The sequence below is a fragment of the Berghia stephanieae genome, chromosome 5 (assembly GCF_034508935.2).
Source record: "Berghia stephanieae isolate SIO BIC M18660-M18661 chromosome 5, UCSD_Bste_1.3, whole genome shotgun sequence".
NCBI classification, from domain to species: domain Eukaryota; kingdom Metazoa; phylum Mollusca; class Gastropoda; order Nudibranchia; family Aeolidiidae; genus Berghia; species Berghia stephanieae.
In genome coordinates, this window is record NC_088364.1 from 56,793,607 (window position 1) to 56,813,114 (window position 19,508).

A 19,508-nucleotide genomic window follows, 5' to 3' on the forward strand; every position below is an offset into this window, starting at 1 on the left:
TTTCTTTTCTCTTGTTGACGTTACCGGTTATCTGGCTCTATCAACTAACCGAGAGCGCCCGAATTGTCACAATATATATATATATATATATATATATATATATATATATATATATATATATATATGTGTGTGTTGTGTGTGTGTGTGTGTGTGTGAGTGTTGGTGGGTACTTGTAGGTGCTCGATAATATTGGTTAGAGCATGTGATTGTTATTACTTATTTTACTTATATATATATATATATATATATATATATATATATATATAATATATATATATATATATATGCCACAAAATTGAAAGTTAAGGTTAATTTCACATCTTTATGATTGGGAATAAATAATACTACTTCTGATATTGTAATCACATCTTTATTGTAAGGGAAAAATAATAATATTTTTGACATTGTAATCACATCTTTATGGTGGGGAATAAATAATAACATTTCTGATATTGTAAAAAAAATCTAAGTTCGTAATTTCTTACAATTTTGTTATCAAACTCAATTTTTCCGACATAATACCGTTCTGAGACGCTGAGTCACAATTGAAGAATTTTTGACACGCGTCGATATTTGACGTCAAAAATCGTTGGCCGAAATTAGAAAATGCATTTTGTTGTGTCATCTGAATTTTGGACGTTCCGTTAATTTGAACCGCTTTGCCCTCCACATTGGTTGATACAGGAAGTTTCGTCATCGAAGCCTTTGTGTCTACATCCGGAATACTGGGAGATCTCGCATTGTCCAGTTTTGTGGTTGTAAAAATACTTCTCCACTGTGGTAAAGCATTTTCCCTTCTCTCGTGGCATACGGCATTCTGTGGGGTGGGTGGGGGGGGGGGGGGAAGAAGGACAGTTTGGGGGAAGGGGGGGGGGGAGGGGGGGGAGGTGGGGGGAGAGAAAAATTGTGATATCAGAGTGAAGTAATGCAGATACTGACTTGACTTTCCTTCCCTTCCTCCAATACATTTCTCCGTCTTCTCCGCACCGCCCGCCTCTTTTTTTCCCTCCATTTTCATCGCGAAGTCCCAGGTTTGAGAGTTTTTGTCAAGATGAGGGTCATCTAAATCGATCGATATTTGAAGGACAAATTGTTAAGTATGGGTTTTTTCCAGAGTACGGCAGAATTGACGTTCTCTAAGTTGCCTGAACAAAAAGGACATGACGCGTTGTGCCAGGATTGACCCCCTCCTTACCAGCCATTTTCAGGATTTTCACCAAAACTTCACACCCAACGAACACAGATTTTTTATCACTCAGACATAACAGTAGTAAATTCTTGCGATACATAATTTCTTTAGCAAAACATGCTCTACAACACATTATTCATTTTCTTTAAATTTTATGCTGTACAAAAGAAATTTGAATAAGAAAAATGTTGGTTGTATCGTAACGAATGTGACGGTTTTCCTATGGGTGGTAAGGAGAGGGTTAAGTCATGGTAGCCTTTGGCTGTTATGGAGCCCTCATTGACAAGCTCTGCACGACCATTAGTTTTATACTATACGGGCCGTGCCATAACGAACCCGACGCCACAGCTCAAGACAGCTTTTTTTTCAGATTGAAATGGTGTTCTTGTGTATTGTCCTTATGTTTTCTGAATAGGGTTCAACAGTCGTGACGTCACTTCCCTTGTGATGACACATAGTAAATGGTTCTAAACCATCGGAACAATGGCGAACGCCATTATCTCCACCACCGCCCTTTTGAAATACTTACCCCGACGAGTATAAAAGTGTATCAAGATGAGAAAAACAGTATACATCTGATCATGTTTTGATTTTTATATATTCTGATCACATGACATGTATAAAAGTTCTAGACAGCATGAAGAATAAAGAGAACTGATTTTCTTTGCTTAGAACCAAGCTGCTGGTTGCTGGGCGGACGTGACATCGGACTATTGAATCCTATTACGACATGTTTCTCCCCAATAGGGATGTACAGTGCGCAATGGATGCACGTACTCTCCGCTATTCGTGTAGATCAGTTTTATTGCTTTTCACACTGTATGTGGCATTTTAACAATATGACGCGTAATTTTGACGATATAGGCAGTTAAACTCTGGCAGCAGCGTCTAATGGTGCTCACACTTCTATGTTATGACGATCAACCCGATCAGCAAATTCCGTACCGCACTCGTGCACCGTCGCAAACCCACCTGGAAGCTTCGTCACAGCACACCGTTCAACTGGATGCTCTGCGGTGTCGGGTTCGTTACCGCAACGGGTACATATTGGACAGGTGGAACGTCCCAACTGATGAAGCGATTTTGCCGTTAGGCAAGTTCTTGACCGAAGCCGATTCGCTGCCACCCAGTGTCTCCTCTTGCTGGTGGAAAAGCCTGGCAATTTCCCCCCCCCCCCCCCCCAGTTTTGAGGAGCTCTTGTCAGTTTATATTGGCGCTCAGTAGGATATTATAACGCTTCCGATTTTTCATCATCATCATTGCCTTTTTCACCCTGGGTCAGGGTATAGGCCACAGACAAACAGTTTCCATCCTTCTCTGTCCTGAGCTATCTTTTTAATCTCATTCCAGGTCTTACCACTTCTCTGTATATCAGCTTCTTTAATTCTTCTCCATGTTCCTCGTGGCCTTCCCCTTGATCTTCTGCCCTGGGGTTCCAGTCCAATACTTTCTTTGTTATAGTGGAATCATTCTTTCTAAGCGTGTGTCCAATCCACCTCCATCGTCTTCTTCCTATTTCCTCTCCCACTGGTTTCTGCTGTGTTCTTTTCCATACTTCTTCATTTTTTATTCTATCCATCCATTTTATTCTGAGTAGCTTACGCATGCACCTGTTTACAAAAATCTGTACCCTCCTTATACATGCCTGTGATGCGTTCCAAGTTTCACATCCATACAGTAAGACAGACTTCACATTTGAGTTGAAAAGTCTTAGCTTTAGTCGAAGGGAGATATCTTTAGTTCTCCAAACTCTGTTCAAAGATGTGAATGCAGCCTGTGCCTTTCCTATTCGTGCTTTCACCTCTGCTTCCGTGCCTCCATCCTTGTCAATAATACTTCCGAGATAGCAGAAAGTGTCTATATCTTCAAGTTCCTGATCTTTTACTTTGATCTGCTTCCTTTGACGCGTACCTATCCTCAAGACCTTTGACTTTGCAGGGTGAATTCTTAGACCAATTGATTCCGAGAGGCTGTTTATAATTGTGGTTTTTGCTTGCATTTGTTCCTGGGTGTGGGACAAAAGAGCCAGATCATCTGCAAAATCCAGATCATCCAACTGTGTCCAGGGGGTCCACTGTATCCCATTTCTTCGCCCTTTGGAGGTTTTTTTTCATTAGCCAATCAATGGCAAGGATGAACAGGAATGGTGAGAGCAAGCATCCCTGCTTGACACCAGTCTTAATTTCAAAGCTGTCAGTAAGCTGATCTTCATGTACAACCCTGCAACTTGATCCTTCATACATTTCCTTAATGAGGTTTACTATCTTTTCAGGGAGTCCATAATGTGCCAGAATTTTCCACAATGTTGCTCTGTCAATACTGTCGAAAGCCTTCTCGTAATCCAGAAAGTTGACAATAAGAGGGGAGTTCCATTCTATAGACTGCTCCACCATTACTCGCAGAGAGGCAATCTGGTCGGTGGTTGAACGGTTTTTCCGAAAACCTGCCTGTTCGTCCCGCAGTTTAGCATCTGTTGCATTCTTAATTCTCTCTAGAATAATACGGTTGAAAACCTTTCCTGGGATAGAAAGAAGAGTGATACCTTGATAATTATTACAATTGCTGAGGTCCCCTTTCTTTGGAAGCTTGATAAGATGTCCTTCCTTCCAATCCTTTGGGAATATCCCGTCATTCCAGATTCTCTCAAACAGTGGGTGCAGGGCCTCAGCATTTCTTTCAGCATCAACTTTTAGAGCCTCCGGTGGAATCTGGTCTGGCCCAGCACCTTTCCCCCTTTTCATCATGTTAATGGCACCCACAATCTCTGCTATCGATGGTGGATCACAGCTAATTGGTAACTCATTCCTTGCAGGAAAAATTTCTGGCTGGTTATCTGGTGGTGGTCTGTTCAGAAGGCAGTTGAAATGTTCCCTCCATCGTTCGGATTGAGCCTCTTTTCCAAAAATAGTTTTCCCATCTTTGTCTTTGACCGGTACCTCTGGTTTCCCATATTTTCCAGCGAGTGTCTTGGTGGTTTGATAAAGGATCCTCATGTGTCCTCCTGTCGCTGCTGCTTCTGCTTTCTCTGCAAGTCTGTTCATGAATACTTCCTTGTCTTTCTTCACAGATCTTTTGACTTCCTTAGCTATGGCTCGATACTGCTCTTGTGCATCCAGTCTTGAAGCCCTTGTTCGGCTTGCGTTCACTTGTTCCTTCCTAGTTCTCCTCTTTTCAATAAGGTCCAAGGTGGTTGGACTTACCCATTCTTTATGTTCCGATTTCTTTACCCCCAATACCTCGTGGCAAGTTGTTATGTAGACTTCCTTGATCTTTGCCCAATGTGACTCTACATCTATGTCCTCCTCGAGCTCAGTAAGCGGTTGGAATCTAATACTCAATTGTAGTCTGAATTCCTCATTCTTTTCCCCATCAAGTGCATTCACCTCGAATTTTCTTCTTGTATGTGAGCTGGTCCCATGTTTTCTGAGTCGGAGCTTAAGCTTTGCCAATAGCAGGTGGTGGTCTGATCCAACATCTGCCTCTCTCCGTACTGTCACATCTTCCAATGAACGTCTGAATCTTCGAGAGATACAAAAATGATCAATCTGATTCTCTGTCACACCATCTGGTGAGACCCAAGTTGCTTTGTGGATCCTCTTATGGGGAACACTGATCCTCCAATCACCAAACTGTTAAATGCACAGAAATTTGCAAATCTCTCACCATTATCGTTCATTTCTCCCATGCCATGACGTCCCATGATACCTTCATAACCTACGTTATCCTGTCCCACTTTAGCATTAGCATCTCCCATCAATATGTTGATGTCTTTCCTTGGCAACGTGTCAATGACTTGTTGTAGCAGACTATAAAATGTATCTTTGTCCTCATCCGTTGCATCATTTGTTGGAGCATAGATCTGTACAATGTTCATGCTGATCTTCTTACTCCGTGTTGTAAAGGACGCCATGATGATCCTTTCTCCGTGTTGTTCCCATCCTCTCAGTGACTTCTGGGCAAACTTGCTTAGAATTATTCCTACTCCCTGTGTATGAATCCCGTCCCCTCTCCCTGAATATAAAATCTTCTCCCCAGACTTGAGGTGTTTCTGTCCGGATTGTATCCAGTGGGTTTCGCTTACTCCAAGTATATGCAGCCTGTATCTTCTCATCTCAGTCACAACTTGAGAGCTTTTTCCTGCTTCATACATGGTGCGAACGTTCCACGACGCAATTCGAAGCTGCTTGTTTGGCAAAGACGTCATCGGGTCAGCAGAGTCCTTTCGGCTTTGTCTGTTGTCCTTCATAAATTCTGTCATTCCAGAAACTCTTCGTCGCCCAAGCTAAAAAAAGGATTTGGTTTGTCTGTCTGCGTTTCTGTAACGGTTTGAGTTTAACGGAAAGGGGTGTTAACCCTTTGCCAACCCCCAACCTGGAGGACCAGGTGACTCAAAGATGGGGGAATCACACACGATTAGTCGCCTTTTACGACACGCTGGCTTGGCGTTGGGCTATTCTCGACCCTCTCAGTTGAGGGACCCCCGGACACCACACGGGGTGCTTCCGATTTTTACCTCTTAAAATTTACGAATCTTCATTTTTTCAGTAGGCAGGTCTACCTACTGACCCTTTTTTTTTTGAGCATATTATCAGGTGGATAATGGTCAAAAGGAGAGGTAACATCAACACAGCAGATGTGATCTAAAAAGCACATATGGACATAATAAATTTATTTTTTAACTTAAACTTTTATATAGAAAGCAATATCCACTAAACGTGCTCAAAGCGCGTTACAAAGGGTCCATGACCAAAAGCAACACGTAAAATGTAGAACGAGACATGACGCCTGTTAGGCGATATTACATTTTTATTTTTATGGAGACAACGCTGTTAACGGGCAGGTACTCATTTGACACCTGAGTACGGTGAGAGAATTAAGAACCTTTTCCAAAGACTGAACTATGCGCTGAGCGAGGCTCGACCCCAGGACCCTCCAGTCCAAAAGCAGGTGTCATACCACTAGACCACATAGCCGCACATATAATTTATTACCTTTGTCACGTTTCCAAAAAGGTTTGTCGTCCTTGCCACCCCTGTCTCTGCCTCTGCCTTCGTTGTCCTTGCCTCTGCCTTTGCCTTCTTTGTCCTTGCCTTTGCCTTCTTTGTCCTTGCCTTTGCCTTTGTCTTCCCTATCTCTCCATCTGCCCTTGTTGTCCTGGTCGTCGTCGGTTTCGGATCGCAAACAACGTCTTTCACATTTGTTCTCACTCTTGAAGGTGGGCCACCCGCACTGTCCATCAGCGACCTTGACACACTCCTTCTTGTCCTCGTCAAAGTAATATCGGGAAGACTTGTTGCAATCCCTGAACGTCTCTGGTTTCTTGCATCCTGTGAACCATATTATCCTTCATAAGCAAGTTTTAAAGTTTAAAGATCAAAATTTTGGATTTAAAGTTGAAAATAAAAATGCAAACAAGAACAAAACAAAAATAAAACAGAAACGAAAGAAAATAAAAAGGAAAACAACAAGCAAGCAAAAGAAAAAAGAAAAAAAAAGAAAACATAAAACAAATCTAAAACAAAACTAAAGAAAAAAGAAAGAAAACCCCCACAAAAATCAACACACAACAAATAAAACATAACAAAAACACCAGCAAAGCAGATTAAAACAAAACAAATAAAAATCAAACAAATAAAAGTGAGAAACCTATAATTTTCTCTTTAACCAAAAAGTTGATAGAATGCGACGTACACGTATTTGCAGGTCTTATACCCCAATTTCTTATGGGCTCATTGTGGTAATGGACAGCTCAAAAAATGACCCGAAATATTGACCATGACAACACTGTTAGACTAGGCCCATGTATGAATAATTATCGTTCTTCACAGATCATTGGTGCTCGCAATTTGTTTCGGTTACTAAATCGTAAAACATATAGTAAATATTTCTTAAAACCTTTTGGATAGAACGCTGCTTTATAGCAAATGATTTTCTGACAGATCTTACGACAGGTCCAAAACCCATTTTATGTTTTTGTGGACATGGATGTTAGAACCTATTTTTAGAAAATAAAACCGTTCTACTCAGATACAACCCCCAACACCCTAACACACCCCATTTGCAAGTGATCTATAAATCAGTCTTCAGAGCCATTAGGCCTATGGAACCGGAGTTTATCCCAGTTTCTATAGCATGGAAAGGACAAAAACAACTGCTACGCTTGGAACTGGACGCTAGTCTATAGCAAAGTACTGTGTGCCTGATCTAATAAACCCGGCTACCCAACCACTGCTGGGTGGACGGGACACCCAAGATATATATATATATATATATATATATATATATATATATATATATATATATATATATATATATATATATATATCAGGAATCATTCCCGTTCCTTTACATGCGGAGCGAGTGCTCAATTAAACTGTTGAGACCCCGAAATCGGGCTTTACAGTTATGATATTGTGTGAATGCATTATCTACCTAATTCAGGCCCTTGATTAGGGGACAAAGAGTAATTACTTGTAAGTTTTGTTCACTCATAGGAGCAACAGAGCGTAGCCATCGTGAATTTGTAGCCAGACACTGACCAAAAAAATAACGTAAAAAGACACGTCTTTGGAACGTTTCCAAAAAGTCACTGGCGGTCGGTCTATTGAGCGGAGTTGCTTTGCGCCTCCCTACATGGTGGTGCATTGAGGTTGGATTTTCTATACATTCTATTACATTTTGACAATAATCACCGTTGATATTCAAAGAAATTTTATATGACTGTCTAATTGCTGTTGTCATAATTTTTAAAAATGATATTCATAAATCTCAATGCATTGACTTGTGACACGATCCATACCAATACTAGGATAGGATCCAGGGTCAATTTTGCTTTAGAGTAGAGGAAGGTCAACAAAGGGACCTTTTTTACATTTTTACATAGGCACATCGTAAATGCCAATTACGTGAGTACACCTCTTTAAAATTCAAACCACATTACCCCCCCCCCACACACACACACACATACACACACACACACCACGTACACGCAATGATACACACACATTCTAAAATATTAAATTAAACCCACTAGAACATTGATGAAGCTCAATATCCATTCAGTGTGCTTAAAGCACTTAAAAGTGGTCCTAAGCCAATAGCAATATGAAAGACGAGACATGAAAGTATCTGTTGTCTTAATATCTGTGAACCACTGTTTTGTAAAGCTCATTTTGCTTCATATTATGGTCTGTAATTAGATATAGATTTTGAGTTTGAATGTAAAAAAAAAAATATTTCTATTGGGTCGGTCTGGCTTTTATGGAAAATTCCTGAAAATATTAGCAAGGAAAGAATTAATGCAACAATTAACAGTTCTTATCGACGTGTACGTATTTGCAGGTCAGATAACCTAAATTGGTATGGGCTCATTGTTGTAATAATAATTATACTCTCAAACAAACGTGTACTTATTTGCAGGCCTGATGACTTAAACTGATTTGGGCTCGTTGTTGTAATGGAAATTTAACTCTCAAACCAACGAAAATTATTCTCCAAAACAACAATGTTAAATCAAGCCCAAAGTTACGTTCTGTTATCAGACCTTCTAATATGTACAGCTTGCATCCAGATTCTTACTGTTACGGGATTTGAACCTTGCGTCCACCTGGGCCATGTCCAGCAAAACGATGACCATAAAGAACAACATCACCCACGTCGTTATGAGCTTGCCACAACTCGCCATCTTTAAAACTGTCGTCAATAACACTGAAAGATACTGTTACTTAAATAGATATAGTGTACGATTCCAAAATATGCGTCTATAAAATTAGTATTAATTTAGCATTTTACAAATCCAAAAAATTAACAACCGCAAGTTTTGAGTAGTTTTTAAGTTCTTGATTTATTTATCTAGTTCTTGGCTAACGGTTGATCTAAATTCCATGAGCTGATACCAGGTTTATATAGAGATGATTTGACTTTAAATTTGAAATTACATAACAAAAATCAGTCAAGTGGAGCGAGCGTCGCTAAACTGGGCGTTTGCTTTTAACGGAAACCCGCATAAATAATGTCCAAGAAATCCAAGGATTAGGGAAGAAAAGTCGTATTAGCTATCCACGATCGATAGAGTCACGCTCTCACCGGCCAGGCGGAGTTGTCGTACCAGTAAGGTCGCGGGTTCAAACCCCCATCACCGCCGAGAAAAGTGTTTATTCTCTATTGTCTTCTGTCACTTTCCTACTCACTTCATCTCTTGTTGTTATCAACATAAGTGCCTGCTCCACTCACTTTTTTTTTCTGAAGTCACATCTTCTACTTTTAAGGTTCCAAAATTCTTGGAATTGTGTATGTAACCAGTTCTTCGAAGACTATAATGAATACTTTACATATTGAATCATAAGGTGACATGACTATTTATGTAGCAGGGTGTATAGTCAGATTCTAAGGATTTCGGGCTGTAAAAGAGCGAGGATGGATGCATGTTTCATGTCGACCAGCATAGATTTAGACTAGAAAATTAGATGCCATCACTCTGAAACCAGAAAATCTTTTACACTAGGTATATATTTAGTAAACGGGAAGAGTGGTTTTACACTTTCAATGAGATGGGAACCAATTTTTTTACATCACACTTTTGTTCCCTATTGCTTAGGCGGAGGGTGACGAACCAGTCGAGTCCCGGGTTTGGTGTTCATCGTCGCAGTTTTCATTCTCTCTTGTCTAATCAAATCGTGTGTTTTGATCATCTGGGAAATATCGGCCAATAATCGTTGATTTCACGTAAAGTAGAAAGAGCGATGGGGGCCTGCCCGGCATCGAATTCAGTCTCATTGCGCGTGAAGCTAGTGCTCTATGAAACTGAGCTACCGTGATCCCTGGGAAGCATATTACTTGAACCTATTATCTATTATTTTATTTCGATAAATTCCATTTGTCTTTTGTTTTCATCAGAGTCACAAATTAAACTTTGGGAATAAATGATTTTTTAAATTATACCTTTAAAAAAAAAAAATATTCATTTTAAAAAATTTAACAAAACAACCCCCCCCCCCCCAAAAAAAAAAAAACAAAAAAAAAAACAAAAAAAAAACAACAACAACTTTGTATTGATATCAGTGACTTCATCGGAGTGTCCAACCACTACGCAATCAATAGGGAACTGCAGATGTGTGATGTAAAATTAAATTGAAGTTCGTTTACGCGGTGTCCATATTCGGGTTTGAGGGAAAATCTTTCACCCAGCTTGTCCCTCCTAAAAGATTAACGAGATGAAAAAAAAGAAAGAAGAGAAGAAGAAGAAGAAGAAAAAGGTACAATGCAGACGAATACAAACGTGACAAATAAGACAATTATAAATACAATTACACATCGTGACTGATAGTTGATAAACAAGCACGACCCCCATGAATGGAAGTCAACATCAAAATTGAGAAGTCAATAGTAAATCGTGATTGTCGAGAAATAATAGATACAAAGGATCGACCCCAATGAACGTCAATCAACATCAAAATAATATTATCTGCTTGCGTGGGAGCTGCAATACAAAACAAAACAAAACAAACAAAAAAACACACACAAAAACAAGACAAAACAAAACAATTTTTTTTTACAAATTAATTTAAATTATTTTTTTTTAATTAAAAGGCAAATTAAAAAACGAGGACTTATCTGTTAACCATTTGATGGCGAGACAGAGTTTCTTTCATACTATAATTCCCCTGAAGACGTCGGCGGGAGATCCCAGGTTTGAGAGTTTTTGCAAAGATGAGGGTCATTTAAATTGATTGATATTTGAAGGACGAGTTGTCTGACCAAGTGTTTCAATTTGATACGTGTGCTTCCTGAGTACAACAGTTATCTGGTTTAGCACACCGGGTGTGGTGTCTAACTCTGAAAAAACAAAAACAAAACAAAACAAAACAAAAACAAAAAAAACTGAAAAAAAAATTTATAAAAACAAACAAACAAACAAAAAGGCACACAAAAAAACAACAACAAAAACAACAAAAAACAAATAAGCATTTAATTAAATATTTGGCCAGAAAACTCGTTCTTAAAATTAAATATCGATCGATTTAAATGACCCTGATCTTGGCAAATACTCTCAAACCTGGAACCTACTCTTAAATTTGAGAGTTTTTGCCATAGTGAGTCCAGGGCTCGACTTGAGTCCTCCTCTGAGCGCGCAAAATTTATTACCTGGAAACGTTTCCTTACTCACGTTCTCTCACCACCGTACTGAGTTATACCATTTTCTTCTTACTGCTCCTCCTCCTCCTCCTCCTTCTTCTTCTTCTTCTTCTTCTTCTTCTTCTTCTTCTTCTTCTTCCTGCTCCTCCTCCCCTTCCTTCTCCTGCTCCTCCTCCTCCTTCTTTCCTTCATACACTTCTTCCTATTCCTTTTCCCCATATTCTTTCTCCCCCACCTCTTCCTCCTCCTTATCCTCCTTCTCTCTTCTTCTTCTTCTTCTTCTTCTTCTTCTTCTTCTTCTTCTTCTTCTTCTTCTTCTTCTTCTTCTTCTTCTTCTTCTCCTCCTCCTCTTTCTTCTCCAACTTCTTCTCCTCCTCCTCCTCCTCCTCCTCCTCCTCCTCCTCCTCCTCCTCCTCCTCCTCCTTCCTTCTTCTTCTCTTCTTCTTCTTCTTCTCTTCCTTCTTCTTCTTCTTCTTCTCTTCTTCTTCTTCTTCTTCTTCTTCTTCTTCTCTCCTCCTTCCTCTCTTCTCTTCTCTCTCCTTCTCTTCTTCTCTCTTCTCTCTTCTCTCTCTCCTTCTCCTTCTTCTTCTTCTTCTTCTTCTTCTTCTTCTTCTTCTTCTTCTTCTTCCTCTCTCTCTTCTTCTTCTCTCTTCTTCTTCTTCCTCTTCCTCCTCCTCTCCTCTTCTTCTTCTCTCTTCTTCTTCTTCTTCTTCTTCTTCTTCTTCTTCTTCTCTTCTTCTTCTTCTTCTTCTTTTTCTTCTTCTTCTTCTTCTTTTTCTTTTGCTTTTTCTTCTCCTCCTCCTCCTCCTCCTCCTCCTCTCTCCTCCTCCTCCTCCTCCTCCTCCTTCCTCCATTTTAACGAATACAGAGTTCACAGCAATGGCATTAGGGGTCATATTCAATGCTTTCAAAGTGAATCAACAAAAGATAATCCGTCACGTTACTGAATCTGACTTGTAAAGGTTACTTTTTTAAAAATCTACTCAGTTCTTTATTTTCCACTCAAGTTTCTGAGGCCTTCGCATGGACGGATCCAAATTATTGTTATTCTCTTCACTACGGTCATTATATCTCTGGAATCACAAAGCAGGCGAAGGATTGGCTGTTTTTGTTATAATATTATAATTTCTGCCGTACAATCCATGTCAAATCTTCTTTTATTCGTATTGATCACGATCGTAAAAAAAAAAAGTAGGAAAAGAAATAAAAACCTTAGCTCAATATAGGGATAGAATCTGTTTTTTAAAACATTCCAGTCTTCCCTTGGAATAGACCCTAGAAACAAATTTCCCCTATGAGATGAATAAAGGGAATTCTATTTTATTTATTTTTTTATTTTAATATCTTGAAATAAACATTTTGAATTCATATCCACGCGTGAATGTTACTGGAGATTAATCCCCAAAAAAAGTCAAGGTATTTTATGTTAGCAAGACCATGAACCACTGCTTAAAAAAAACAGAGAAATTTAAGTCCACAGGGAATAAAATAATCGCCGGAAGTAATGATTAACTTCTTCTTAGTGATAGATAAAAATTATCATACTGCCCCTCGCCATGTAAAATACACTTGAGTTTCGAAGGCCTTTCATTGATTCAAAATTCTGACTATGATTTGCATTTCAATGACATTAAAGATTTTGTAATCGGGACTAATTGCTGGAATTAGAGGTGTTTGGATTACTCAGACGCTACTAATAATGTTTTTGTTTTTTTGTTTTTTGTTTTGTTTTGTTTTGTTTTTTTTGTTTGTTTGTTGTTGTTTTTTGGTGGTTTTTTTTTTGTTTTTGTTTTGTTTTTGTTTTTTTAAGCCAACGCAATAATATTATCCTTTCTTCTAGTTAAACCACAAGAATTTTTTTTTTTAAACAGTCATTTCCTCAGTTTAAAAAAAAAGCTTTTTCACCAAAATGAATATATCAAAACAATAACAAAGAGCTGATTGACGTCAATTTCGTTCCTTTAGTTGTGAGAAAACATGAGTTAAGAGACTTTCCCCCACTAAATCCAGCTTCCAGTCCTCAACGGGACTTGAACAAGGAACGAAAGGTCACAAGCTTAGTATCATACCACTAGACCACACAACTTATTAACAACTAGACTCTATTATGCGTCACCACTGTCTTAATAATCTGTGGTTCTGCATCATAGATAATAATATATTACATAGTAGCCTGATATCTGCACTGACAGAATGTTAGTCATTATACACGGGAATGGGAAAGGACTATCCATATTGACGACGAGAACTCATTTAAGGAACACGAGATACCATTAATCATTTTAAAACGGGAGAACTGGATAATAGATCAAATATTGATGCTGTGCGTTTAGCCAAAATGCTCACAACAATCCGCCAACTGGATATAACGTATCAACACACAAAACCATGTGTAACCCTGAAGGTTTTTTTTTATTCTTTGCGCTTCGGCAGAAAATTCACATTTGCCAGCCGAAAATAATGTATCAAAACACAAAACGATGTGTATTGTGTAGCCTTGAACGTTTATAGTCTGACTAATACAGTTCAGTCAGAAAGACTCATAAAAACGACTGACTAAAAACAATAGCAAAGACCTGAGTGACGTCAACTTCGTTCCACCTATAGATAGTATGCGCTTAGCTAAGAAGCTGACAACATTGCCATCCGGAAGTATAACGGACCAACACACAAAACTCTGTGTAATCTTTAACGTTTATAGTCTGGTTAATATAGTTTAGTGAGAATAGGCTTCAACAGTCTTCACATCACTTCTCTCGTAATGACGCATAATAACTTATTAACTGGTTTAAACTATCGGAACAATGGCGGACGCCCTTATGAAATACTTCCCCGACGAGCATAAAAGTGTATCCAGAGGAGAAAATAATTATAAATCTGATCATGTCTAAACTTTTATACATTATGATCACACGACATGTGAAAACGTTCTAGCCAGCATGAAGAATAAAAAGTACCGGTTTTCTTTGTTTAGAACCAAGCTGCTCGTTGCTGGGCGGACGTGACATCAGACTATTGAATCATATTACTCATAAACTCGGATGGCAAAAAACAATAACAAAGACCACAGTGATACCATCTTCGTTCTATCTATAGATAGTTGAAGTTGACGTCACTCGGGTCTTTGTTATTGTCAAAATACACGGAGATCTTTTGTAACGTTTTAGAACACAGTGTTCCTTCAATTCAAACTGTCAGAAGGTGGGTCAGGGAAGTTGAAGATGGAATATCTGTCATGCAGAAGGCTCCTTCAATTCAAACTGTTAAAAGGTGGGTCAGAGAAGCTGAATATGGGATATCTGATTTGCAGAAGGTTCTTCAAATCAAACTGTTAGAAGGTGGGTCAGGGAAGTTGAATATGGGAGATCTGACATGCAGAAGGTTCTTCAATTCAAACTGTTAGAAGGTGGGTCAGGGAAGTTGAATATGGGAGATCTGACATGCAGAAGGCTCTTTCAATTCAAACTGTTAGAAGGTGGGTCAGGGAAGTTGAATATCGGAGATCTGACATGCAAAAGGCTCCTTCAATTCAAACTGTTAGAAGGTGGGTCAAGGAAGTTGAATATCGGAGATCTGACATGCAAAAGGCTCCTTCAATTCAAACTGTTGGAAGGTAGGTCAGGGAAGTTGAATATGGGAGATCTGACATGCAGAAGGCTCCTTCAATTCAAACTGTTAGAAGGTGGGTCAGGGAAGTTGAATATCGGAGATCTGACATGCAGAAGGCTCTTTCAATTCAAACTGTTAGAAGGTAGGTCAGGGAAGTTGAATATGGGAGATCTGACATGCAAAAGGCTCCTTCAATTCAAACTGTTAGAAGGTAGGTCAGGGAAGTTGAATATCGGAGATCTGACATGCAGAAGGCTCTTTCAATTCAAACTGTTAGAAGGTAGGTCAGGGAAGTTGAGTATGGGAGATCTGACATGCAGAAGGCTCCTTCAATTCAAACTGTTAGAAGGTGGGTCAGGGAAGTTGAATATGGGAGATCTGACATGCAGAAGGCTCGCAGAAAATAAGGAGAGAAGAAAGTGATCCACATCGGGGGGTTTTCGACACACGTGGCATTTTACTGAACTGGCCTGTCCAACCTGATCAAAATGATAACGGAAACTATTACAGATTCGTTCTGAGACCAGCAATACGAAAAAAAGAGACCCACTTTGATTGAGTGAGGTGTCATTCTGCATCACGACAACGCACCTGTTCACAAGTCAAGAGTTGTGAACGAGCTACCCGAGGGATACTCGTGGGAATGGTTGGAACACCAGCCCTATTCACCCGATCTTGTCCCATGCGGCTTACTTCCACTTCTTCCCTAAACTAAGGTTAAAAAAAAACGCTGTGATGTTAATGATTTGAAGACAAGGGCCAGATTCAAAATGCGATGAAGAATGCAATCATGGCCTTCGACATCTTTGACTCCTGGGTACACCGAATGCAGAAGTGTGTAGAACTAACGGTCCTTATGTTGAATAGGCAATACGCTACAACAATTGTAAAGTCACTTCTCTCGTGATGACGCTTGGTAACTTAGTAACTGGCTCAAAACTATCAGAACAATGGCGGACGCCCTTATGAAATATCTCTCCGAACGCATAAAAGCGTATCCAGAGGAGGAAAAAACGTTATAATTCTGATCATGTTTTGACTTTTACATATGAAAAGTTCTAGCCAGCATGAAGAATAAAAAGGACAGATTTTCTTTGTTTAGAACCACGATGGCCGCCGATGCTGGTTGACGTGACATCAGACTATTGAATCCAATTGAATAAAGTTTCATGTGACACAGCGCGACAGGGAAACTTAATTCTGAAAGATACCTCGTTTCTCAACACAAAACTAAGAGTACAAGTAGATATAGGAGGAAACGATTGACTGTATGTTATGATTAATCACACACTACAATCCGGTTACTAGCTTGAGGCAAAATTAATCAGATATCTCTCGTCCTAAAACAAGCAGTAACCACCGGGGACATTCTTAATTACGCCAAATGACGGGGATGAGCGAGTATTGACTACTAAAAAAAAGGATGCAACCTCAAACTTATTTTTCTAAAAAAAAATTGATTTCACCACAACTTGTAAATTAGCTAAAGATAAACCAACATACATTATATTTTTTTAAAAACATAACACCCACTGATTCAGTTCTGCTCGTTGAAACGATCGTTTTCTTAATAATACTGTTTAAGCATTTTGTGAGTAATTAATAAAATAAACCCTTTGCAGCCGGGATTCGAGCCGATTTTCCCTAACAGCAGTATTTATTATTTATTCTACCTATACAGTCGTTGCAGTGATATGACTCAGATTTCATTAATGAAGCCCGAGTGGCATTGTTTTGACTTTAAGCTAGGCGAAAACTGTTGAGTTGGCAGTTTAGTATCATTTTAAAAAAATAGGAAAATTAATATGTGGAAAAAAAAGGAATCTCGTTGTTAAAGGGTTAATATCGATAATACAGAGCGACTCCTAATAACAATCCAGTCAAAAAATATGTAGGCTTGGTAAGAGCAAGTTATTGAATGTCAAGGAAAATTGAAGAAGATTTGGGAGAGCACTCGTCTCACAACTCATAAGCAAATGGACTAGTATCGTTTCCAAATTGAAACGAATTTTCTTCTGATCCCTTTGAGCAGTAAGTGGCTGGGTAGTTAGATTTATATATATCCGACGAAAATTACTTTGCTGTGCATTAATATCTCGATTCAATGGTTAGTAAGCAATAATTGCTGTTGTTTGTTCAACGTCACTGAAACGGGAGTCTTATGTTGCAAAGGACTACTTTTTTCAGCAGCGTCTAATGGTATATTATTATTATGATGGTCTTATCTAGGCGGCGAATTAGTTGCTGAACTATGCCTTCCATGTCCCAGAAAATGGTAAACAAGACCTTTCTCACATAAACAATAACTTTGAATTTCCTTGGGCATGGAAGAGATGTATCCCTTATTACACTTTGGCTTCTGGGTCGTAGTGATAGACTCAAGATTCATCACCAGTCACAATTTTCTGCAGAAAAAAGTCTCCCCTTCCTTGTCATATGGTTTCAAATGTTGGGTACAAATGTCTTTACTTTGCGCTTCATTGGCGATATATTTTTTTATTTCCCGTCGATTCGTCCAAATCATACGGTCAACCGTTTCTTGATTATTCGTATCGGATGCAGAAAATGGCCTACTTGTTCGCTTGCGATCAAACACTTTTGGCTCAGTTGGGATATTTCCTTTGAAAATACTAACCCTCTTTCAGACTGCACCATCAGTAATAGACATATCACCATAAACGGCCTTTATTCTTTGATAGATGTTTGCTGCGCAGCATCCTTCTGCTGTTTGAAATTCAATATCAGAGGGCTGTTTGACGAGAAATTTATTATGTGTCGCAATTTTCTTAACCGTGTCGTCTTAGTAAGGTTGTGACGTCACTCGATTATGAGTTGACGTTACATGAATTAGTTGTTGCACATGAGGGTAAAATAATGGTTTGAGAGTGCTAAAATATGTTTTGATTTATGGGCAAACGGTACTTATATTATATCAACCCGTCCTCGCACTTTTACAAACCATTTAAATCGGCTCTGAAACTTTATAAAAAGCTTGCTCTTCTTGCCGATAATGGCTGCAGGGAAAGCTGAGAGACGATAAATTTATCTTTTGAAGACAGTCGTGTTTGTAAAGTTACACCTTATGTTATTATTATCATTCACTCCCAGAATAGAGCGTCATTACTTTTAGAACTGATTCATCTTTTTAAATCTCTCTCTCTCTCTCTCTCTCTCTCTCTCTCTCTCTCTCTCTCTCATATATATATAATATATATATATATATATATATATATATATATATATATCCAACATATACATATATATATATGTATATACACAACATATATATATATATATATATATATATATATATATATATATATTCATTCATCCATCCATCCCATGATCTGATGCAGCTCTCACCACTTTCCGCCATTCTTCTCTTTTGTTGGCCTTCTTTAAGAGTTCTTCCATCTTCTGTCCTCTCCATTCCTTGGTATTGCCCATCCAAACTTTCCTTTGTCTTCCTCTTCTTCTTCCTCCTTCAAGGGTGCCCTCCATCACCGTTAGCACAAACCTTCATGCCTCACATTGTGGCCAAACCATGACAGTTTCCTCCTTCTAACTGTGGTGATGAGGGGTTCCTGTCGTCTTTATTTGTTTTGTGTTCTGTGTATGGCACCCGCAGGAGTTTTTGATAACTTTTCATCTCAAAAGCAGATATTCTGCGTTTAAATTCCGCAGTTGATGTCCATGACTCGCAGCCGTATTGTATGATGGAAAGTACCAGTGGTTTGTACAGTTTAATTTTTATTTCGAAATTGATTGGACTTTTCAATATTTTTGTCAGTATCGTTAGTGTTGCTGATGACATTTCTATTCTTGCCTTGATCTCAGTTGTACTGGTAACGCCCTTGGTTGGCAGAACACCTAAGTATTTAAATGTTGACACTTCCTCGAATGTTTCATAATCGTTTGAAATTTCTGCATGCACAAAGCAAAGGAAAGCTGGGTAATGGGACAGTGCAGAGACATTGATCATGGGATGCAGCACGGGAATGCAAAGAAAGCCTATGATATCTTGAAAATGCTTACAAAAACAAGTAGACCAAAAGCTAATGTTATTGAAGACAGCAATGGTACTCTACTTACCAAGAAAGAGGATGTCACGAGTAGATGAAACGAATACTGCAAAGGGCTGTATAACATCAATTTGAGCCCAGACGCATCAATCTTGTTAGAGAGCAGAAACACTAAACAAAGACACACCAATTTAATGAAACATGAGGTTGAGGCAGCTATCCAGGGTTTAATCTCCAGCAAAACCCCTGGAATACATAACATTCCAGCAGAACGTTTTATAAATGGTGGAGAAGAGACAGTGGCGGTAAGGGAAATTCTATGCCAAAAGATAATAAACGAGACAAGGTAGCCAAAAGACTGGACACAATCCTTGATAATCCCTCTCCCAAAAAAAAGGGAGATTTGAAAAGGTGCAGTAAATAGCCACCCAAGTAAAATACTTCTACGGATAATACTAAACAGAATGAAACAAAAAAAAAACCCGAAGATATCCTGGTAGAAGAGCAAGCTGGGAAGAGCACAGTACAAATCTTCAATAATAGAATTCTGACAG

At 38.9% G+C, this 19,508-nt stretch overlaps 2 protein-coding genes across 2 annotated transcripts; both read right to left on the reverse strand.

Moving 5' to 3' along the window:
* Positions 1-356: 356 nt before the first annotated feature.
* Positions 357-9,087, reverse strand: LOC144973274 (uncharacterized). The gene is made up of 3 exons (XM_078915523.1): positions 8,768-9,087; positions 6,181-6,516; positions 357-817 (listed from the first exon to the last, which is right to left on the reverse strand). The coding sequence occupies exons 1-3, from the start codon at positions 8,871-8,873 to the stop codon at positions 645-647; spliced, it is 615 nt and encodes a 204-aa protein (XP_078771649.1). The 5' UTR covers positions 8,874-9,087; the 3' UTR covers positions 357-644.
* A 9,371-nt stretch (positions 9,088-18,458) lies between these two features.
* Positions 18,459-18,914, reverse strand: LOC144973979 (uncharacterized). Its single transcript, XM_078916868.1, has one exon. The coding sequence runs from the start codon at positions 18,912-18,914 to the stop codon at positions 18,459-18,461; it is 456 nt and encodes a 151-aa protein (XP_078772994.1).
* Between the last annotated feature and the right edge of the window lie 594 nt (positions 18,915-19,508).